The 24979-nt window shown below is 35.3% G+C and overlaps 1 protein-coding gene across 2 annotated transcripts in view; it reads left to right on the top strand.

Annotated features, from left to right (window-relative positions):
• Positions 1–24729, top strand: part of LOC142986159 (uncharacterized) — a 35448-nt gene extending 10719 nt beyond the window's left edge. The window contains exons 3-9 of one of the 2 annotated variants that reach the window (XM_076134460.1): positions 6470–6646; positions 7758–7889; positions 8626–8792; positions 9307–9472; positions 10013–10082; positions 17276–17484; positions 19581–24729. In XM_076134460.1, coding sequence (XP_075990575.1) covers positions 6479–6646; positions 7758–7889; positions 8626–8792; positions 9307–9472; positions 10013–10082; positions 17276–17484; positions 19581–19937 — 1269 coding nt within the window. In that variant the 5' untranslated portion in view covers positions 6470–6478 and the 3' untranslated portion in view covers positions 19938–24729. Of the gene's footprint in view, positions 1–6469; positions 6647–7757; positions 7890–8625; positions 8793–9306; positions 9473–10012; positions 10083–11480; positions 16547–17275; positions 17485–19580 lie in introns of those variants that run through there. The other variant, XM_076134459.1, reaches the window with a different exon arrangement.
• Positions 24730–24979: the final 250 nt, after the last annotated feature.

Here is a 24979-nt window from a genome sequence, read left to right as displayed (position 1 = left end):
CGGATTTAACACTCATACATAATAGACCCCGCCGATTTGTACATCAAAACAATAAAAGAGGGGGTTTTTTCCTCAGTTATATTTATGTTGATATCGATCGATGTTGATATCGATCGAGCGGTGATAGCCGAGTGGTATAAGCTGGCACCTCCCACGCAAGTGGTCGCAGGTTCGAACCCGAGGCAACACACCAATGACTTTTCGAAGTTATGTGTGTATTAGAAATAATTATCACATGCTCCAACGGTGAAGGAAAACATCGTGAGGAAACCTTGCATGCCTAAAATTTGTTTAATACATTTATTGAGGGCATGCAAAGTCCCCAACCCGCACTTGGCCAGCGTGGTGGACTCAAGGCCTAACCCCTCCCTCATTACGGGAGGAGACCCTTGCCCAGCAGTGGGACATTAATGGGTTAAATTTATTTATTATATTTATGTTGTTACGGACCATATATGAGCAAACGAGCATTAGCAGAAAAATATCTCAATGTATTTACAATTATTTTAAAACATAAACATCTTTTCAAAATTTGTTCCTTTCCTTGGCCCGTCATATTTTCCCGCCGTGTATACATAAGCCTTTAAAATGTTCGTTCATTAAATTCTACCTCTGCTTTACTCACAATGCACCTCTATTACTCTGATGTTCGTATAAATTATTCCTTTACAACGCGAGACACTTCATAAGCTGTCCGCGTTGCCCCTGTTTCCGTACTTTTCCTTTGCAATGACTCGAGAAATATTAATTTACGAGTCCCATCTTACAAGTTCATAAGTGACTTGCTATCTCTCGAATACTGAAAACTATACTCGGGCTATTTCAAACGTGCGAATTACGTTGTCATTTTATCAGCCTCTCGCTCGCACTTACAAATAGTCACATTCATTTCATTATTTTGATAATGACGTAGTTCGCAAGTTTGTAGCCTGATTATAGTTGTCCAACGCGTCCTTAGCAAAATTTCCTATAACTGCTTACGGGTAATTTTAAAAAGTTTTAATCAAGCATGTTTGGTTTTCAACTACCCTCATTATAAATCAAATCATTATTGTTCAGTAATCTTACCGTGAGAGTGTAACAGACAGACCGTATTATTATTAGTTCTAATAGTATGGATTGAAACCTCGTCTTGGTACCACAAATAGAAATTAACAACCCTTCATAATCGTTCTACGGCGGCGTTGGATGAATATTTAATGCCTGATGTTGCATTCGAATTGGTATAGGTCCGATGTGTTTGTTTAATCTCGAGCTATTGGTCGCGAAAACAGTCGTGTCGGTGCAAGATCGCGTTTGAATTAAAAATATTTTAAACTATAGTGTAATTAAACGTGTTTTAAAAGTTGTTAGAATTTAGTACGGCGGTATTTGTTCATTTGCACGGCGCGTCGCGTCGCGTGTGGCGCAGTGGTTAAAGTGGCCGTCACGCCACCGCGCGTTGCCAGTTCCCGACGCTGACCCATATTTTTTCATTCATACATAGTGTGTTTTCGGAAATTATTTGTTTGCCAGTGACTTGTAACGATGATTTTTTTTACCTAGTATGCCAATATCTAACGGAATTAAAAGTCCTATTATTATTTATTAAAAACAATAATTAAGATGCATTTACATAATAGTTAATTAGTTAAAGCATTAATGTAAATAAACTAAATAAACAAAAATGTTCACGTATGTACCAAACGAGAACATTCCCTCGCGTTGTCGAATATAATAAAAGTAAATGCATAACGACGAGAAGTTTTCCTGTAAAGCCACTTTGACTTTAATTCTCTCCGACATTCACGGAAATTCTAGGGATCCGATTTATTAGAAATGAATCAATGCGGAGCCTGCACTACGCACGGAGCGCGCAGCCAGTATGTATGCCGTTGTTGATGCGCGAATGTAAAAGAAATGGTGATATATCCCGTCTCTCTCTCACTTTTATGCAGCTTGTAAGTTGCAAGTGCGCGCTCCGTCACTTTTTTCGAAATAATAATGAAGAAAAGGGATTTTTTCAATAAAGGGAGGTCGACGATGTCGGTAAGTTGACCCAATTTTGATATAATATTGAATTTCATACGGCATTCGTTAGTTCCACCTGTATGAATGTGTGTACAATATCGGAAGCCATTTATCACGGACGATCTAAAAATAGAACTAGGAATAACCTTTGCAAATGCCGGTGATAAAGCTTTTTGTAAGGTGCATAACATTCAAACATGACAAATCAACTAATTAGCTAACATCGTCTAATTAATTAACTAATACGTTTAACGTGAGATGTGATATAGCGGTGAACTTAAAGTTTATATCGTGTTGTGATTGTTTGTGTTTTGAAGTCGTCCCACGGCGTCGTTATCAGTGCGAATTTGTTCTAAACAGCTAAAGTCAAGACGTTACTTAGAAGTGATCTTAAGATGTTACATCGACAAAATATCTTACAGACCCACTATTTATTTTGAAACATACATATGTTTACGAGTTGCGTTAAATGTCATACATTCGATATAAAATATATATCTATCTGGAATCGTAGGGATCGATAATGACCTGCGTAGCACTTAGCACGGTAGTATTTTCATGCGTGAAAGTTTAAAGCTACGAGTAGTAATAATCGCGGACACCCTCCACTGTGCAAACTATTATAAAATCGTGTAACAAATAAGAAGGTAGTGGCGATTTTACGTGTGTGATTTGTGTAAAACTTCACATAAGTTGTCAAGGTACGTTGTCATCTCAGTAATCATTCTTGTAGCAGATGTCACGTGCACTTGCATTCAGCTGCCGTGATTAACCTTTCGGTGGTTAGTGCTGCAAGTTGACTGCTTGCATATTTCCTAGGGTGAGAGCATTGTCGCGAGGGTCTGAACAAATATACACGGTAGCTTAACCTGTTTAACATTCATTCAAGTCGAGTTTCGGGGGATTTCAGCATAAGTTGACATGTGACTTTCACGTGTAATGGTTCAATCGTTGCTGTATTTTGTCGCGAACCACTAAATATCGGTTCTTAAAGTAACAAAGTAAATAAGTTCAGTGATCTTAAACAGCAGTGTAAATATACGATTATTATTATTGTTTCATAACCACCTGTTGGTTCGAGTTTTTGTGATTTATTGTACATATTTGGCTATGAGTTTTAAAAGTTCCGGTTGAAAACGACAAAGCGCTTTGTTCCGAGTCTCGGAAGCACTTGAATACTCAGTCGTCCATGGTTTGTAGTTTGTCAACTGACAAATTATTTGCTTGTAATGAATATGTCTATTAGTTATTGCCTCTTAGTAAAGACAGATGCAGTATCTAATTAATTGATACTCCAGAATATGATGGAAGCGTCTATTCTGTATAACTCAATCGATCTTCCCACAAATTGTACGCTAATTGCTTTGACCAATGCGGGGTCTCGACTACATACATAGATAATGCACAGACCGCCTTGCAGCCGTTCGTTTTACATCGTTGCTTATTCAGACATTTGTATCTACCCTCTTATTTAGTGTTGGAAAATACAGGGCATGGACTAGGTATATGTTGTTTATTGTTTTTCTATTTGCGGTTAAATATATAGCTTGAGGGCTTGTACTATTGAAGTGAAGGCGGCCGTGAGAAAATGACAGCCTTTCGAAGTCTTATTCTTTGAAATGTATTGTTGGGCATAGCCAAACTTCCCATACCATTGATGAGCCTTCGTCAAACGATATAAGTTTTTTCATAAATCTTATATAATCTACGTATTTATCATACATTGTTGTTTGATTATATGTATAGATAATCACTCTTAAGATTGAGCCTACGTATATAATTTTCATTAACAGAACACGATACACTAACTTAGTTAATCCTTGCAATTATGCACATGTGTCAGAAGTTTCTAAACTGCTTCACGTTTCTAGTAAAACGCTAAATCAGTGCTTTATCAATTGTTAGAGCGTGTTTCAGTGACGTCAGCAAAAGGATATGAAACACTTAGTAGTGACTGACAGGATAGGAGAGGGTGCACTATTTTTAGACAGCTCTGACCACTACGCATTAAAAAATACGTAGATTGATATCTTGACAATCCTTCTAAGATTGAGAGTATACAATAATAGCAATTTTTCCCTTCTAGTTAAAGGCCTGAAGGTTTTAGCAGCTCATGTCGAAAAGCAATTAGGAATCGAACCCACAATCTCTCAGCTACATACTATATTTTAAGGCTATCAAGCAGGGCTGCCTGAATCAAATACCTTAAGCAACTTTCTTATTACAGTCAAAATTCTTAACTCCTGACATAAGTTCTTAACTCCTTATCAATTATATGGGTCTTGTTAAAATCTTGCAAAAAAAAGCAACTGTAGTTGTCTTCGGAATTCACACCCCTCTAGTTAAAAGCTTGAAGGTTTTAGGAGCTAATGTCGAAGAGCAACGGGTGGGAATCGAACCCGTAATATTACATTTTCAGGCTATCAAGCCACGACGACTGCCTTAATCAAATAACACAAGCAACTTTCTTATTACAGTAAAATTCTTAACTCCTGAAATAAGTTCTTTACTCCCTATCAATTATGTGGGTCTTGTTAAAATCTTACTAAAAAACCACACTAGTTGTCTTCGGTATCTCCATAAGGTAGTCTCTTACCCACTGCCTCAAGTGACGTGTTTCATTTGACTATATATTACTCGAGTACGTACGAAATGATATCGTCATTCATATTATATGTTATTACTCACAACGTTTCATTATTTACCATCTCAAAACATTCATTACTTGCAGTGATCAGTTAAACTGCACTCATATCGTATACGATTTAAAATATTAGTTTTATTCTTACCTACCTTTTCATAGAGGATTTCTGCTTGACTCGAGATCGTACATACTTGACATTTTAAAGCTTAGATTGTGTTGGGGGCGTAAGAACACATCCTAAGAATTGTTAGGAAGTTTTATTGTACTACAAAACCTATTGAATAACGGATATACGTTGTTATAAGTTTTATTTTCGAGAAATTTATAAGAAAAATCCTTAGAAAAGGTATTTTCTAGAATTTTATTTCTTAAAATGACATTTAACTCGTCGCAGAATAAGACAAAATTTACTGTTAGGGATTTCAAGAAGTTGCAATTTCAATATAAATATCAAGGCATGCTATCTCTTTATCTAAGACAGATCTGACGCCACCAAAATTCAGATTCACATCTAAAATATAACGTTGAATATGTATTGCATTGAACAAAAGCATATTTCAATAAGTATTTTGGCGACAAAGGATCAAAATTGTATTTATACCACAATGCTTTTGTTAAGACTAAGATTTTGAAGATAGAAGACCTCTGCCTGTGGCTTCCGTTCAAGGGTGACATATTGTGCAGTATTTTGCAAACAAAATAATACACATTTTAATATTTACTAAGTTATTATCTAGAGCACATACTTAGTTTCATTGGCAACTTAGTGACTGGCGTTCTTTAGCCCTTGGGATAAATGATACAGATGTACACTAATATTCGAAATTAATTTATGTTTTCTCTCCTACAATTATACTGCTGGGCATAGGTCTTCCTTAAATGCATGGAAGCACCCCATAACAAACTTCACAGACTTTGGAAAACTTTATAGAAATCTCGCAGAAGCACGAAACGAGTAATTAATTAACAGGCTGTCTGTATCTCGCCCGTTTAAAGTTTCCCAACAGTTTCTCACTGCAAAAGTAGTCGGAGATAACGTTGCTTAATATTAATGAAGTGCTTTTTTATTAGTTTTCTGTCTGATATCTAATTAATACTCCTAAAGCCATGGTTTAGGCAATGCAACGGCCCATGAAACAGGACGATATAAAAAAAGCTAGAAATATTTATCTTTCAATACCAAATTAAATTAAAAATAATACGCAATAATGAATCCTGCGCATATCAATACATTCTACTCAACTTTACTGCTTACATAGACATATACATGACTTTCAATTGACCCTCCATATAAACTTGTACAGCTTTACAATTCCCAAGTTAATCAAGTTACTGGTACTACAATTGAATTGTATTTCACATGGAACGGTTCGAACCTGACACTCGTCGATGCAGCATTGACGTAAACCGCCTAGATAAGAGACGAACTCGAACCTTAGGCTTCAACTTACGGCTCAGTTTTAACATAACATTTATGTACTTGTAACACTAATATAGGCATTATTGTGAAGACTTTCTAGCTGTTAACACAATTCTCTCGATTTTATCCAACTATTTTTTTAATTCTGTACTTGAGTTTCTTGAGCTGAACTGATTCAGGTCTGATACTTTGTTTAATACTTACTTTAACTTAACATTTGACTTTTTAACTTAATACTTTGTGTTCTCACAATACTACGCAACTACTTAGACCAGACTTTCCCACTTACCAAAAACTTAATCAATCAAGTTTCAAAACCATCCAAATATCTTCCCACCTAAAAATCCCTTTCAGCATAACCTTCAACAATACTAAACTATTTTCTTCTCTTCCAGGCCCCCAAGATGTCTCAACAATACAGCCTAAGATGGAACAACCACCAGCCGAACTTCATCTCCATGTTCACGACCCTGCTGAACACGCAGACGTTGGTGGACGTGACCCTCGCTGCCGACGGGAAGCAGCTCCTCGCACACAAAGTCGTACTGTCCGCTTGCAGCACTTATTTCCAAGTGAGTTAATGTAACTATCATATATATAACACACCATACTTCTCTATATTACTCTCCTCCTCTGTATTATTCTCCTTTAAAAAACCAATACCTCACAAATCCTTTCAGCATTTTAGTCCAAACACATACACAGCATTATATTACCATTTACTACATAATATACACATTACGTTGCCAAAAAAAATTTTTTAGCCTACTCCGAGTACAACAAAAATGTTGAGAGTGTATGGATGGATGTTTGATACTCTTTCTTATAGATTTTACTAAATAAAAGTATTTGAATGTAAGCATTCACACATGGTTTATAACCTTAGTTACCACATGGGACACTTTCATGTTCCGGAGAACTCTTGTTGTTCCCGAGAACCCTTTACATTGCAATTAGGTTATGGGTAGAAGGTTCTAATGCACATTTCTTGAATTTATTAATCTTATTACTATATTAAAGTCTTAATGACTTTAACTATTGCACAGTATCACATGCTAACCCGTTGCGGATCACATGGCACATGGCAATATATTTACCAGTCAACTTACTAATACTTAGTTTTGATGCTAGGCAACTATAGGATAGTTTAATTTACAAATGCCTTATGAAATATTGTTCTTTGTCCGTCGCATTACACATAGGTTACAATCACCATAAATTTTCAGCTTTATCTCTGTAATCTCAATCTTAGAAAGAGACCAGCATATTATGTCCCAGCTTCAGATATCTGTTATAACAGAATGTACCACCATAGACATAGATATATAGTATCACACCTCTAATATTCGAAGGTGTAGACAGACGTGTATGAATCACACCCATGTTTGCCAATGTAACAGGCGTCAAGCCTATTGCCATTTAAAGGTCTCATTATCAAACTCTTGGATACTATTCAGGAATTTTCTAAAATAAATCAGAAAGATCTATTTAGCCCCACCCGGGAATCAGACCTGGGACCTCAAGTTCTGCTGTCGTACACACTACCGACTGCACCACAGAGATAGTCTGAAAGTATAAATATTTCCATCACTGACTAGAAAAATAAAAAAAATCCTTTTACAAATACAACATAACAATTTTACTCCCAACAGTTTCATTAAAACAATTCTATGTATATTCCAGTCACTGTTCGTGGACAACCCATCACCACACCCAATAGTGATTCTGAAGGACGTGACCTATGCAGATCTGCGCACCATGGTCGACTTCATGTACTGCGGGGAGGTGAACGTTACCGAGGAACAGCTGCCCAAGGTATGTATCATATATATTACATGACTTTGAGAGAGGAACTTAGGACAAACGGCGGGCAGAACAAATCAGTGAAGAAGTTGGGTCGCTTATAATGTTAAACTGAATGTATAATTTTAGTAGTGCTAAGCGTTTAAGAAGTTAAGTAATACATGTACAACATGTCAGTTGATTGAATAATAGACAACTGGCAAGTTAATCTATGTTAGAATTTCAGTGTGAGCGATTCTAAAATTGAATTTTTAAGTTTGTGTTTTTCCGGGACCCCAAATCAGCATGTTCATATTAAGCCCAGCTTTTAGTCAAAGCCGAGCTTTGATCTTGGTTTTGAAACTGCATAGACAACCACAAAGCTATTGTCTCACAGGCAGTTAATAATATGTATACCATCTTTACTGACTTGAGCGAACAAGTATCAAACCATTGGAAGGGTACATATTCACTATTACAACAGTAAATACTTCATTTGTATTTACGTTTGAATTACTGTCTCAGTGTTCACAAGTGTTCAGACTATTTCTGAGACTTTTCTGTCTGTTAGTCTGTCTATCTGTTTGTTTGTAACCGGGCTGTATCTCACTTTAACCTTTGAGCTTGGAGCAACTTTATGAGCCCTTGTTTTCATGATTTTTCCACAATTGACACAAGTTCTCATTTAAAGAGGTTAAAGAACCTTTGGAGGCACACCCATTAAACAAGATTTCTATGAAAAGACATTGACAATGTAACGTATACACAGGTCCTGGACACGGCCAAGCTGTTGAAGATCAAGGGTCTGACCGAGATGCCGGACTCGACGTCGCTGACTCGCTCGCAGGGCACCTCCTCCGAGTTCCACAGCCAGGGCGACTCCATGGACTCCAGGGGACACTCGCCGGCCGCCTCGCCTTCTAACAAACGCAGAAGGTAATAAATCAATATACATCTTTGACACTTAGGACATTTACGAACTGATTAACTTAATAGTATACAACTTGACCTGTTTGTATAACATACTGTACACATTTGGTTCTGACTACCAAAAATTTGATGCAATCATTAATCTGAATAGTATAGAATATCATAGTTTTAGTTATAACAATAAAGCTTAAATATGGCTTTATCATCATACAGTAATTTTGGAGAAAACAACTAGAACTAAAGGAAATGATTTGATTCGGCATACCTTCTGACCCTTACTTCAGCTAGAATCATTAGGTCATGTGGTTGTATTACTTTCATCTAGAAGGACACAGCTGTCCCCATGTCTCATCCCTTGTGTTTCAAGAACATCTATTTAATCCATTGTTAAAACTATAATCAAAGCGACCATCAATCTTTAAAATGTCCATGCAGTTGCTTAACCCACTGATCGACTAACCTTAGATTCAAAACACCTCATTATATTCAAACACCAATAAAAATCTTAATTAACGTACAGGCGCAGGAAAAGTTCAACCGGCTCCACGTCTCTGAACATGGTGGGCGAGGAGAACAGGTCGGAGACCAGCGCTCAGACCGTGGAGGCCATCACGCTGAGCAGTCTGCCGCAACAACGTCGGGTGCGCGAGTACCATGAGATACGGACCATTGATACTTCGCAACAGGTGACTATGCTATTTATTATTTATTAGGGTTTCATTCCCTTAGGGTAAATATAGGACCCTACTACTGAATCTTCTGTCTGTGTATCTGTCCGGGCTGTATGAACCGTTTTCTGGTTTCCTAAAGTGGTAATTTTATACATGTCCATAACTGTTTTGGCATGTATTTTTTTATACATATCCATTTTAAACTCTTCTGGCATGTAGTCAAACTCCAATGATTCCAAGGAATCATTTTGAAAACATTCTCCGAGTTGCCAAAGTTATTCCGAGCTCAAGTAACCAATACAGAAGATTCTTTTGAAATCATTTCACAGTGATAAAGGCATTGTTATTAACTTATTTCTCATGCGCAAATGCTTACTAGGACTATTCTAAATACTTTTTTTCAATGGACTACATTAATTCAATACTTGGCGTATGACTTTAACCATAAACTAACATTAGTCAATTTTGACTCTGCTTAGACTAATACCCACACCCAAAACTTACTCTAATTATATTATTTATAAGATATTAATTAAATTTTGTTATAATTTCCAGACGCCTGAACAGGAGAACATGTCAGTGGAGCCGATGACCATGGAATCTACGCCGACCGGACTGCCGCAAGGTACATATAACATGTTATTATCGTTGTGTGATGGTACACTATCATTACAGTAGCATAAGAACAGTTTCAATAACTTAACCTCGGTAAAAGAGAGAAAGATATTCCGGTGAAATATAATTTTTACTTAGTAACTAAATTAGAGTGTAACTCTCTCTGTCATTTGTATTTTGTTTGAGTCATATTTAAGAGATTTTGCTTTTATGTTAAAAAGGAAATGATTGCCATACACAGTTGGCAATTCTTAAAATTAGAATATTTGACATACAGAGATGTAGATTATAAAACTTATGATCTATACTAATATTATAAAGCTGAAGAGTTTGTTTGTTTGTTTGTTTGTTTGAACGCGCTAATCTCAGGAACTACTGGTCCGATTTGAAAAATTCTTTCAGTGTTAGATAGACCATTTATCGAGAAAGGCTATAGGCTATATATCATCACGGTACGACCAATAGGAGCAGAGTAGCAATAAAAAATGTTACAAAAACGGGGGAAATTTTGACCCATTCTCTTATGTGACGCAAGCGAAGTTGCGCGGGTCAGCTAGTAATGAAATATAGTGCTCAGTAAGTACATATTGCTTTGCTATCAACATTATATTGAGAAGTTAAAGTAGTAATAAAGTAAAACCTCATTGATTTTCAACGAGGTCTATTATTATACTTGATTGCCATCACACAACTATCAAAATTGACTTATCATTCATTTGTTTATCCTTATTTTTATAACGTTAAGTTTTTACTACTGCTATTTTGCAGTTATAGTTAAACTTAATATAAATTTGCGATTACTGTGCTTTTATTCAATGTTATTTATTAAAACTATTAACGCCTTTCTGCGTTTCGAGGTACCTTTGTCTTAAAAGGAGATCGTTTTAACGGATTTCCTGTACTCTTTTCGAGAATCAGTCCTGTTTTATTGGACTTTACAATAAATATAATTAGGATCGAACAAAAAACATACGTATGTTTTATGCTCATTATGAGAATTCTTTACATGCTCGCTACTTGTGGGCATCTACAACATACATTAAGTGTTAATAATATCATTAGAACATCATGACAGTTTCTCATTCATCTCAAACAATTAATTTTAATACCATATTCATTTAATAGTAACATCTGCCTGTCTCTCTTGCGCTTCGACAACACGCATGTTTGTTCTACAGAAGATACTATCAAACCGATACGTTTACAACAGTTCAATATTCACCATATATTGGGTTGCCCAACATTGCAAAGTTCCACCTTGTAAACATTTAAAGCGGCACATTCCTGGGCCCAACGTTTTTATTCCAGGGAAGGGAGATCAATGAGAAACTTGTCTAAACTTTTACTCAAAACGTTTACTATGTACTTAGAAATTTATTAAAACACGTACATTTATCTCTCTTCCCAGGAGGCCAGTGGACTATGATGGAGCACTCGTACCCGCGGTACTCGAATGCGTGCATCGGCGGCACGCTGCAGCCCGACCCCGGCATGTACATCAACAACGTGATCAACCCGCACATGGACGCTGACATCTCCAACTACGGCCAGTCGCTCGGCGTCACCGGCCCCTCGCCCGGCCCCTCCTGCGTCGACGTGCAGACCCCGCAAGAACAGACCCCCATGCCCACGCCCAAACGTCGACGCACCACCAACCCGCAGTCCGAGGAAAACTTTCAACGTGCGCTCGAAGCGGTACGATTTGGCGGTATAGGTTTCTGCAAAGCTGCAAGGATGTTCGGCGTTAACAACAGGACCCTCTGGCTCGAGTACAAGAAGAAAGGCTACCCGAACAACCGACCGAGCATCAAGAGCAGGATCAAGAGGGAACACACCACGCCGCCGCCCGAACACAAAGAAGAGCAACAGACACCCGAACAGCAGATGGCCCTCCTGTGCCCGCAGCACCAAGTACCGCCCGGCTTCATCGACTCGACGACCACGCACGGCTTCCCGCTGCAGGGCGTCCCGCACAACTCTCCCATTAACATTTTAGGGGTGAACTTTAATTCGATGCAATAGAACGCGGCCTGCGGCGTGTCAGTCGACGAGTCGTACTCGTTGTGACACGAGTGGCAGGGGGCGGAGTACCACCACCCCTTCGTGGCACAGTCGCCCCCACACCCCGGCCGCTCGCAGCCGCGCTACGATCTATACATGCATTTGGCCCTGTAAATAATACGTAACAATGAATAGTACTTAGATTATGGACACCGGTAGACTTCGTGTCATAGTAAGTTTATCAGTGTACTGCGGTGTGCGGCCCGGTGAGCAATAGCAGCAAGCAGCGAGCGATCGTTACGATGCGTGAGTGTGTGCGCGGAATGACACGCTAGTGAGAGAGGCCCGCGAACCACGCGGCATCAATTAACTTCAGTATTTTACTACAATTTATATAGTACGTATCCTCAAGGAAATCTCAACTATGGTAACTATATTTTAGTTTTGTACTCAAGTGTAAATATTTAATGGTCTACAGTTACTATCGTTCAAGTGGTTTGTGCGTCCTCGGGTATGTCCATTGTAGTATTGCCATGAATAAAACGTATTCTTTAGATCTCAATAGAATAGTTATGAACTGTTCGGTGAACATTGTTAACAATAAAGGAATGTGCACGATCATAATTACGAGTGTAATATGCGTGATCATCGTCTGCGACGTTCGATGGAAATGTGATAGCGAATTTATTTGTATAATCCACTTGTATTGCATCGTGGACACACCTTCTCAATGTTTGATCTCTATCGTATCTGTTAGGATTAGAACTTGCAATTACACTAAGCAGTGGTATTATACTCGCATCGATTCATGTTCGGCATGAGAGCGCAACAATCAAATAGCATTTATTTTTTACTAGTTATAGTTATTTCTCTAGAACATCGTTGAACATTGAGAAATTGCGTCCAAACAGTTTAATTTCGTCGTCGATAGAATTGGGATGTTTCAAATCCACCGTACAATTTTCAACCAATCATATTCGATCATATACAGTGATTTTGCCACACAATTCAAAATGACTTCTGTTGTATTAACACATTGCTAATTCTATAGGCGGCGACGATAGTTGATAAGTTGAGTGGCAGGTTACATTCATTTATTCATAACTACCTCTATGTATAAGTATTATAAGTATATAACTTGGTGAAATTTGTTCAGCAGTCACCTAAAACAAAGTACCTATGGTGTTCGAGCAGTGAACACTGATATTGGAACGAGGCGATGTGTTATAATACCTTTTTAGAAATTATACAGCAATAAAATATGTAAGTTGATTGAACTTCGAGGTCAGGAATATGAGTTGTTTAAAAAAGCAATAATATTTTATAAGCTAACGACATATCATAGGTTGTATGGTTAGGCACCAATTAGTTTTCAAAACAGTATATTGTGTAATTATATATAAACTTGCCGTTTTTATTATTTTACAGGATTTTACATGTGCTATTCAACATTTAGACTTTTTCATTCGTCTTCTTCAATTAACACATCGCCTACGTGATTATAATGCATTTATTTTTCGATATTTCGGCTAAAAACAATTCAGACTTCAATACATTTGTGTCTTACGTATGTACTTACATATAATTTAGTTTTGTAATTATCGTAGCAATATGTTAACACGTGATATGGAACGCCAGTGATTACAGTACTTGGGGAGTCGATTTTAAGATAAAACATACTGCTGTCAAAGTAATTGTATATTAGTTATATTCCGAATGTTAATAATAAAGCCTTTAACGGTTGTATTTCAAGTCACGTTCATAATTTGGAGACTTGATTCGACAGCAATAATTTAAGCGTATTAGAGAGTGCGTGTACGTGCGTGTACGTGTACGTGCGCGCGGGAAGGTAGCTCTGTCGTATGTAATCATAATTGATAGTTGATGAGAACCACAGATCTCTATCGTGTATAAACTTAGTTAACCGTCAAATGTAACATTATGCATTTATAGCGCAAGTAAGGATAAGCTAGGTATTTTCGGTGCCAGTGTCTGCATGCCGCCGTGTATCGCGACTCGCGCACACAAACTAATCGTTTCTATAATATAGCTCTGAATGTGTTAGTGTAAGTGTAAAGGAAGTTTAAAGAAACTAATAACTTAAGGTAACCAAGCAAGATATATGAAAACAAGCAAACGCTCACGAGTTTTACAGTCAGGCGGCAACTCTGAAAGGCTGCCTCGTCCTTCATTTGAAATAGGATAGTCTCAACTGTTGAGATAATCATTTGTCATAGATCATTCATTGGAATGTAAAGATGACGTATATAGGTGCGTCACAATAGGCAGGTAATATCACGGAATGTTGCACAAGTTAGTCGGTCATTCATATTTTTATACGATCATCTTGTCGCAACTAAATTGCTATCGTAGCGAGTTTCCTCACCTATCTACTATGTTAATAAGACGTCTGTTAGGTGTGTGTGCGCGAGCGCGACAGTCCCTGGACACCACTCGTAGAAGTATTACTTTTTTATTTTCTAAATAAAAACTAAGGAGTATTATATTTTTCTATTCGCCTAGATTTACAACGATAATGATCAGTTTCGGCGTTTGCGATCTCTCAACTTTTTTGTAATCGACTGATTTTTTTATTTAGAGGTTTTTTTTTCGTTTAGGCTGGCATAGCTGCGTTACGGAGGTCATTCAATGTAAATATAATATGTATATAGATGGTTGTATTCTCGCCGATGAATGTTCTCTGTACTAGAATGTATTAAGAAAAGACTGCACAGAAAACGGGAAAATATGAACGCTTATCATTTATGTTCCGCTGTCGTCTCTATAATCTGTACTCTTTCTCACCTTTTTATTCTATATTTTTGTTTCTCTCTTTACTTTTGTTCTGTTTGCATGTTCAACACACTTGTACGCTAAAGAAACGTATGTTTTGCAAAGTTATTATAACAAAACACAGTTACATCAAATACGTACAATACTACATTAAACTGACATCTATCAATACAATTTCAATGCAATATTTAGTTATAATTCTCCTCTTTTCATACATCTTGAACAAAACAATCGTACAAGTGTGTTATAATTAAAAGTACTTAAATCTCTCTCTCTGGCCAGTTTCTTCATCAATAGTAACAGCCAAAGTAAATAGTGAAAATGACAGTCAAATTTGTTTCTTCACAAATTTACTGATAATTTTATGAAGAAACAGACTTGCTTTTACCACACATATTTCAAGTAAAAGTCAGCAGTTACTTTAGATATGTATAAAGAAACTGGCCATTTAACGTTGGAAACAGTGTATATTTTATATTTTACAAGGTTTTTTTTACCATGTCTATCAGGTTATAGAGATCTGTTTTAGAATCTTTTTGTCTTAAGTGCCATCCAGTGATTTCAAAGTATTATGATGGTCATTGAACTATTGGCCGTTCTACGTCGATGTTACCAGATAACAAAAATCTTAAGTTACTATCGTGTGTGGGTAATGTTAGACAGAACAAATATATTTGTGATTTATTTTTTTCTTTTATATTTACAGTTTTTATAATCTATATATTATAAAGCTTTATGTGTCTGAATGAGTTACAATAAATAACACATAAGCTGTCTTTATTTTGATATAAAATACACTCGAATGGTTTATATCGATTATATCTAGTTAATAAAAATATCTACAAATTCAACATATTTATTTTTGATCATGATTTATATTTTTGCCTATATTTCACTTTTATATAACGAAAAGGATATATTTTATAGCATAGTATGATATATTTCGTTCAACATTATCCATGCACAATGAATATAGGTACCAGTTTGTCAAATAGTATTAATGATGAAAGTAAAATAAGGTATTTGTGCGATGAGGCATGTGCGACAGCCGTGGTGTTGACGATAGTAATAACTTTTTGGCATAATATTCTTTTTAGTTGGCATCTTGTTGGTGATAAAATATGCAGCTTTGCTATATAAAATGTAATTTTTTAAGCATCACGCACGCGTGGTTTTTGTAGTTTGACTTCTATCGAATTGCTTGCCACGATATAGTTGATTTTTGATTAATTAAAATTCTTGTTCGATTAATTCAAGTAAATTTTGGATTTATTAAAATTCATTTTCTATTATTAAATATAGTTTTCGATTAATTCAAATTAATTTTCGATTATTCAAATATGTTTTCAATTAAATAAAATTAATTTTGGGTTAAATAAAATTAATTTTGGATTAATTATAATTCATTTTCGATAAAATACAATTGATTTGAATCAGTGCATGTTCGTAAAAGTAAACAGAGCTGTGTTTATAATTAAATTGGAAAGATAATAAAAGTTTTTGATTCAAACACTTTAAATAAATTTGTATAAATTAATAAGTATTGATTTTAGTCGTCAATGTCCACGACTGTCTTAAATTACGAGGTTGTTCTTAAACAGGCAAAATTGGAGAATTTTGTGCGTAGCACTAAACAATTGTTCTATACCAAAATAGATAATAAATACTTTTGATTATTTTGTAAAACGTTGTTTATTTACCCTTACTTCCTTCCCTCCTACTACCTTATACGGTTGATTAAATTTCAATACAACATGACACGTTTTGTTCATCATAAGAGAAATATCGAAATAAAAATATTTTAGAGAATGCAAAATTTCAATTTGCTTACTTTTCGAATTTCCTGCTAAAAATTTGTCCCGTTTTGAATAACAAAAGTTGAGTCTAACCTCAACTATAGCTATCTTTAATTCGCTACAGGTACTGTGAGATTTCCTTCAAAGCTAGGGTTATTATTTCTATTAATCCACATATAAATAAAATTGAAGAAATACAAAAAAGTCTGGGTTAGCCATAGTCCAACCACTTAGTAGAGGGTCTTATATGTTTTATGTGCAAGTTACTTATTTTTAAAAGCACACTCAAATCTCAGTTATACTGTAGACGAATTGCGCATTCCACGGCTGTCTTAAGTAGTCCGTCTATATCACTTCTCCGTACATTCTCAATGAACTCAGTAGACTTAAAAAATATAATCTAATAGCGTAATCTTAGGAAACTAGTCCAATATACACTTACACTTCCACTCTTTCTGGTAAAATCCTGGTTACGTCAACACCAATATTTTAAAAGTCTATAACTATCTACTACTATAGACTACTATATGTATCTTTGTAACTAAAAACTACTTTTTGATTTGATATTCATCTTGTAACTATGAAATTACCTTTCTCCATATACCTCTTTCAGCAGTGCCTGAAAACTTAGCAGCTCCATCGAGCCCATCGGCAGAGATCAGGCAGCGTCGCTCGAAGCACTTCAAGCGTCAGTCCCGCGTGCCGGAGGACAGCCGGGAGGTTCGCAAGCAGACCTCCGAGCCCCTCCCGCCCACCGCACCACCGAAACCAACACCCGCGCTTCAGAAACACGAGTCTTACCCACAATTTGTACCCACTAAGGTAATAAATACTATACATGTATGAAATCATGGTTATTTCCAATCGAGATAGGTAAAGACCAAGGAAAATCATTTTCTAAGATTATTAAGAACTTTTTTAAGACTGCTAATAGTCACTAATGCGTGAAATCACGCCTATTTACAACCAAGGTAGGCAAAGACCAATATTAATTAGCTTCTCCTTACGTACTTTCTAACAGCCACTACAGAATATAATTACGTCTTTTATCTCATTGGGGTAGGCAATAACCAAGAAAAATCACTAGCTCAATATCATTAAATTAATTGTTATCAACAAAAATTAAGAAAATTATGACCTAATGTCATATTACACAATTCTTACATGATGTTTAAATTTGTGTAATGTATTGACAGTCGTTACCAGTAGTCAGAAGCTTGAAAGTCTGACAACCAGTCTTACCGAAGGGTATTTTGTTATAACGTAGGTAAATGGGTTGTGGTTGTCCGATAAGTAGTCGCTCCATGTATAACACTAGTATTCAGCTACATTTGGGGAGACTGGAAGCCGACTCCAACATGTTTGGTTGTCAGACTTTCAAGCTTCTGACTACTGGTAACGACTGTCAATACAGTACACAAATACATGCATCATGTAAGAATTGTGACGACGACTGTCAAAGATCTTCGAAAATGACAGCCGGGACCCACAATTTAACGTGCCTTCCGAAACACGGAGGAACTCGATATGTATATGTTACTGTAAAAGGCCGGACTGTGGTAAATCCTAAGATTTTCCGGTAAAACCTAAGATTTACCAACTCTCAATGGTAAAAGTCCGAACAAGCCAGAGTTTAAAAACTATGTTACGATATATAAAAAAATCCTCCTTCATAACTATGTTTATAACTATTTCACGGTATAATTATATACTGTGACATAGTTATAAAGAAGGAGTTTTGGGCAAAGCGACATGGGTAGGTTAGGTTAGAAGGCTAAGGTGGGAGCGAGCGAAGCGAAGCTCCCACCTTAGCCTTCGTGGTTATTTTTTTTTAACCACCCAGAAGGAGGAGCCCCGCGAAGCGGGGCTCCGGCGACATCTCGACATCATCAAGTGAATATAGGTAAAAGTTCGAAATAAAAGAATTGTTCGGACTTTTACCATTGCGAGTTGGTAAATCTTAGGTTATACCGGAAAATCTTAGGATTTACCACCGTTCGGGCTTTTACAGTAACATATATATTTAAAAGTACTAACAGCCACTACACATAATCACGTCTTTAATCTCATTAAGGTAGGTAGGATGGTCACCCATCCACAGAACAACCTCGGCAAGTCTGTCGTTGACTAAGCCACGAGCTCATCTAATACTCTAAACATAACACTATTTAAATAAAGCTATGTAAAGGTCAATAGTTCTGAAATACATATAAAAGTATTTTAAAAGTCCCTGATATCACGACAATGTTGAACCGATCGGGCTATTTTTATTTGGCATCAATATAAAAATGTATCGAACTTTCTAGCTCATATGACTTCAGATTTATATGTAGAATGAAATGCTACAATATTTTCAGACCTATTTAAGCGTTAGCTTCACTAGGCAGATAGTTTGTGGCAAACTATCAGATACGAATAATAGAGTAGAAAATTTAGCATTTATACTTCGCAGAAAATCTTCTGCTTAAGCATAAAGTTCGCGGCATATAGTTTGCTTATTGATACTGTACCCTTAACCGATAATTTAAAAATACAGTGTTATTTAAGACCAGGTCAAGTGCGATGTCAGTTCGTCTGTCATTTAGTTGTGTTTAAACTTGTGGCAGTGTTTGAGGTCAAAATCACAGTTGGAAATAGTGGGGCTATTTAAATTGTAGTTCTCTGAAGCGGGGCAGTTAGAGGCGAAGTGGACTTTAATTGGCTATTTTATTTTTGTATAACTATGTTAACTAGCCGCAATGTATTTAAACGCTTACATAATTTAGTTTTTTAAGCGCTTAAACAGTATAACCATTTAATCTTCACAAAAAAGAAACACACTATTTTTAGCGAATTATTTTTGCATTTTTTGCTAAACTATTATCGGTCAATATTTTTTAGCAAGTTCAACATTCTTATGGCGGATATGTTGTTAACAGGCACTCATGGGACGCAAACCCCGAATGGAGCACGAAATGGGCTCGCTGTTAATCCGCGCAGTGACCTCAACCGACCGGCAGTCTTCGACCAACACCACCACATCGACATCAGCCTCGTTCGAGAGCTCAGCATCCGAATCATCGCAGACCACACGAGCGAGCCACACTCCCGCCGTCAGATCTGGACCGCCACTTAGCTGCAATTTCTGCTGGAACACCGTTGATGAATGCGGCAGGATCCTGCGACGGAAAACACAATACCACTGCCCAGAGTGCCGTGCCAATCTGTGCATCGTGCCATGCTTCCACGAGTACCACGAGGGGCCCGAGACCGACCCGAACACGAACGCGCGGTGAACGGAGACGAGCGAGTTTGTCGAAAAAAATCGCGGTTTTGCAGTTTAAAAAACTTAACCTGTAGTCCTTTAGTATCCAGAGTTTTTCAAAGCTCTAGGATCTGAACCTACGTGGTAGTTTTAGCAATAACGTTTTAAGTCTTTTGGACAGTAGATACCATTGGTAATGTTTGTTGCATATCTTTGTCTTGACGTTTCGGCCTTTCTCCAGTCTCGTTGTGCACGTGTAATATAAACTGCATGACGGTACTCTTGGATACAAAAGCAATATATATTCCTAGTAATTTTTCGTAGTGTGTGAAGTATCTCAAACTTCTTTAAATGTGTTATTGATTCTACAACAATATTCTCCATTGTACCTACCTGTTAGACTTTCCATAGATAATCCGGATTTTCATAGACAAGTAAGTTTAGTAGATGTTTCATGTTATAATGATAACTGAATATATTTTCTATAACTATATTGAACCTTTAGAGCTCTCTTCGTAGTATCAAGTAAATATAATACAGTTCAATGATCTCCCAATCGCCATTTTTTCGACATACTCCGCTGTTTTTGTAAATAGTAATTTAGTTAATGTTTAAAAGTAACGGTCCGACCGTTCCATCGACATATTGTTTTAAACGCTTCTATACTTTTTACTAAAGTTGGTATTATTCATAGATTTGTCAATATCTGTAGCCAAATTGTTTATGAATGTGTTGCTTTAATGTTTATGCATTTTTACCTGTAGACGTTGACCAATCTTTGAATATATATACATCGATGTTAGGTTAGGGCGCCTTGATCACTGGCCAAACAAAATGATCAATATTTTGTATGAAAAGTTACATTTTGTCGATAAACATGTTTGATATCGATTCAATTTGCTACAAGCAACGTTTAGTGTGAGACAAGTAAAGATATAACGTAACGATTATATCAAAGTGTTAGTATAATAATTGTTCGAGTAAATTTGGTGATCATAATATATAGTTCGTGTATAGATGTTACGAAATTATATTTTATCTATCAACATATTAATATAACTGTCTTAATATTGCCATTAAAATGTTTTTTCTAAGAATTATAATACTTTAAGGTAGTAAGAAAGAGTATGCGCAAAATAAATTGTTTTTTTTTGGAAGGGTGATGTGCAAAAAATTATAAATTGTCGATGTCGTGGCCTAAGAAACGATGTTTGTTGTTGAGTGATGAAAATTTTATGAAAGTATTAGTGAGGTAAAGAAATTTTGCTATAGGATGGACATTTATACATACAAATATTATATAATATATATATCTGATGCATTATGCACTTTATGGTCCTGTCACGCGTCTCTTATACCTATGTCAATGTTTCCAACGACACTTTTATATACAAATATATACGATTCTCTACCGATGTAAAAAAATGTTGAAAAAATGTACTCGTCACCGAATAAAACGATTTGTATCTACGTAATTATGTACCTACTATAAATATGCTGAAAATATGCTTAAAAAACACTTTGACCTTATTACGAATTTGTTCTTCCGATTGTACAGTCGTAGTATTAATATCTTATGAACAGAAATATTTAAACTCGCGGTAAAATACATTGTAGAAGGGAATTGATAACAAATAAATTGCTTCTGCTTTGAATATTTTTATAGACTACACTTATTATGAAACATTAGACGATCAATAAATATAAAATGTTATTATATACTATTCTACATTTACCAGAGTACTACTCTTTATATAAAATCCAGTATAACTGGTTATAGAATTATGTATTAAATAATAAAAAAATCATGTCTCACTACATTTATAATATTTGCAAATTTTTCACAATGTTGATGCACGCTAGACCACACTTATATAAATAACTACCACGATGTCAAAAAGCTTTCTTTATATAATATACATATTTTGTACACGAAACATATTTACACGTCAATTAATGTTAGTTTTATGCACCATATTATGTGTTTAAGCAAAGTTATTATTGTATAAGCACAGATTCAGGCTAAACTTTTTAACAGTTGAACAATATTAAGAATAATATATATTGTATATCATCGCAGCACGTGTAAAAGTCGCTATTTGTTAAATCATACGCACTGTAAAACTTTTATGTGATTCACTCAGAACTTAAAAAAATGATATTCAATTTCGTCAAAATTAAAATTTTGATGACTTTGGCTATTAAAAATAGCAGGTTTTTATGTCCTTAATTCAAAGAGAGAAGTTTTTGTGTCTCCTCTAAATGATATAAAAAGCACATAACGATGGCACGTGTAGCAACGATATATCTTTAGCTAACATTATATAATATACACTGTATATATCCTACAACACACATTTTCTAATTCATAATCGAGTAACTATAAAAGACTTCCGAAAAATTCACATACCTCTGTAATATAAATAATTGTCAAAACACATTATATATTTTGATGTTTGTATGTTATTAGATTACGAAAAGACTTAGCAAACAAATATTTTTTATATATTTAGCTGTCGAAGCAAAATTTTGTATGATACATGAGAGCGAAGGAACAAGCTCAAAATAGTTAATAACTAATAAGTATAATATGTAAAAATAATACATTTTATAATATTGTATGAAATAATCATTTGTAAAAGAAAATGTTTTTGAACAAAAGTAGGATTCTGTGTCTATGATAGCCGTCAATATATCCAAATAAATTTATAATTGTTGGTCTCACGTAACGTAAATAGTCGTCCACTTAAATCATATTAAATAATCAATGTTCCCGTAAAAAGTTATATTGTTGTCTATATATCAGTGAAAATAATATTGATCGTAGAAAGTTATATTAAAATCGTTTAAAAATTATGCTTCTATCAAATACAAGCGCATATTAAATCAGTAGTTATATAAATGTTGAATAAAAATTTAAAAAATATTTTAACCCGATTTTACGTAATAGAGTATTTTTTCGTTTTTCTTGACAGATTAAAGTTAAAATATAGTAGGTATATATGCTTTGTTAAATCAATTAAATAAGTTATTGGCATCAGTTAGAAATATTTAATATTATATTTGAAATAATAAAAGAAGCTTCAACTAAATGTTTATAATCGGTGCAACAGTTTGTAGGTCTTGTTATAATCAGTAGGTCAAAGTACTACGATGCTTTAAACATCGTTGGTTACGTAGAAAATAAAATTATGCGATAGTTTGACTATAAAATAGATGTGATGTTATATGTAACAATAATTACGAACGTTATAGTTGTGCTCAATGCATCTCATTTACATAAAAATACTTTAAAAATAATTGTTTTGATCTAAATGTTTATAAGTGAGGGAAGAAAAGTAAGTTTTTCTAGGTAAAGTTTTGCCGGTACATTGACATATCATGAAACGAATTGAGGTTGACTGTGTATGGTAACGATGTAGCAAACTTATGATAATAATATATATTGTATATAAATAATAAATATATAGTAGGTACGTCCATTTTTGAATCGACAGTGTCTTCGACCATATAAATGTGTGATTTTGCTACGATGCGTCATGGACGATATGATTTATATTGTAGAAAAGAAACGATTACACAGAAATTGTACATTTTATATAACTAAAACTGTGGATCGTCTGAATTTATATGAATACTAATATATTGGATTTAGTTTCGTTTTGTTCGTGGCGACGTTGCGTCAAGTTTGTAGTATTTTCTCAGATGATTCGTTCAATACTGTTTAAAAGGCCTTTTATATTAGACGGTGGGAAATTGTATCGAAAATATGTAAAACAATAGACAGTAGTTGAGATGTTACAGCTATTCGTATAATAAATAGCTGTTGGCATTCTTTTGTGGCATTTGCGTACTGGGTGGACTTTTAGAGAAGATTGTTAATGCAAGTTTAGCTTTGATAAATGTACGGCCGTTCTAATCGCAGTAGTTCAGATTCATATTCTTCATTTGTGTAACGTAGGTAGATATTTAATAGAATCTTATTAAAATATATCAATTTGTAAGTGTCAATGTGTTTCCGATATAATTGGTGTACAAATATTCAGCAGTAAAACTTTCGTTTATAAAATCCTCAACCGAATGCAATTGTGTGAGACTATTTCAGCATTTACCTTTGTGAAAACTCAAAAACCTATCAATTATATCTGTGCTTTTAATGTAATTTCGCTTCAGGTATTAATACATTTAATACATAGATTATATAACCGTAATAGATAGCTACGTGTACAGAACAAGGCACCCAGTACGTTTTATTGGTCTATTCAAACATTCAAAATGGAATCCCTAACGGCCGAATTTTTTTTCATTTCATTAATAGGTAACAAATATTCAATATAGTAATAGTTTTCAGTGCTTCTCCGAAAGTAATGTTTCAGTAATCAGTCGTCTGTTCAAACAAATAATTGTTGAAAGTTAATCAGTGTTTTAGTAAAACCTTCTAATATAAAAAGCCCTGTTTGTAAAAGCTTACTACACACTTATTCGGGTCGGTATGTTCGGTTTGGCAGTATTTATCCAACAACAAAACCGTCTTGAAGCAATTACTACACTTGTTTGGCTTGTGCCGATCGGGTAGTTCTTTCACACGATTTGGTTTATACATTCAGGCGCGGCGATGTCAAATGGCATTTTTCCTAAACATTCATCTACTCATATTCGGTTACGCCGCCCGGCTAGGCCGATTAATGCCGAACCGAATATATGTGTCAAGCCAATGCAATAACCAGATTATGTAGTAATGTTTAAATGTCTACAATATGTATGTACCCCAGAATACGCTGGAACTATCTATAACAGTTTAAATAAAATAACTCTACATGGAATATTTTGTTTTATTTTGCTTTTAAACCCTTGACACACTTAAATGTTGATGAGGAAAAAGCAGTATAACCTTGATTGGGTGTTTTATCCTGACATAATTTAAATTACAATTTATTTTTATGTCAAAGATTAAGCTATACAACGCCGGGTTTAAATTGATTTATAGCTGATTATGTAGCGCTAGATAAATATGTATAGGTACAAGGTTGTATTTTCATTCGTAGTTTTGGCATAAAATATCAATTAAGTGAT

Source organism: Anticarsia gemmatalis, chromosome Z (genome assembly GCF_050436995.1).
Source record: "Anticarsia gemmatalis isolate Benzon Research Colony breed Stoneville strain chromosome Z, ilAntGemm2 primary, whole genome shotgun sequence".
NCBI lineage: Eukaryota > Metazoa > Arthropoda > Insecta > Lepidoptera > Erebidae > Anticarsia > Anticarsia gemmatalis.
The sequence above is the reverse complement of the archived record's forward strand: the minus strand, read 5'-3'. Positions and strand labels throughout refer to the sequence as shown.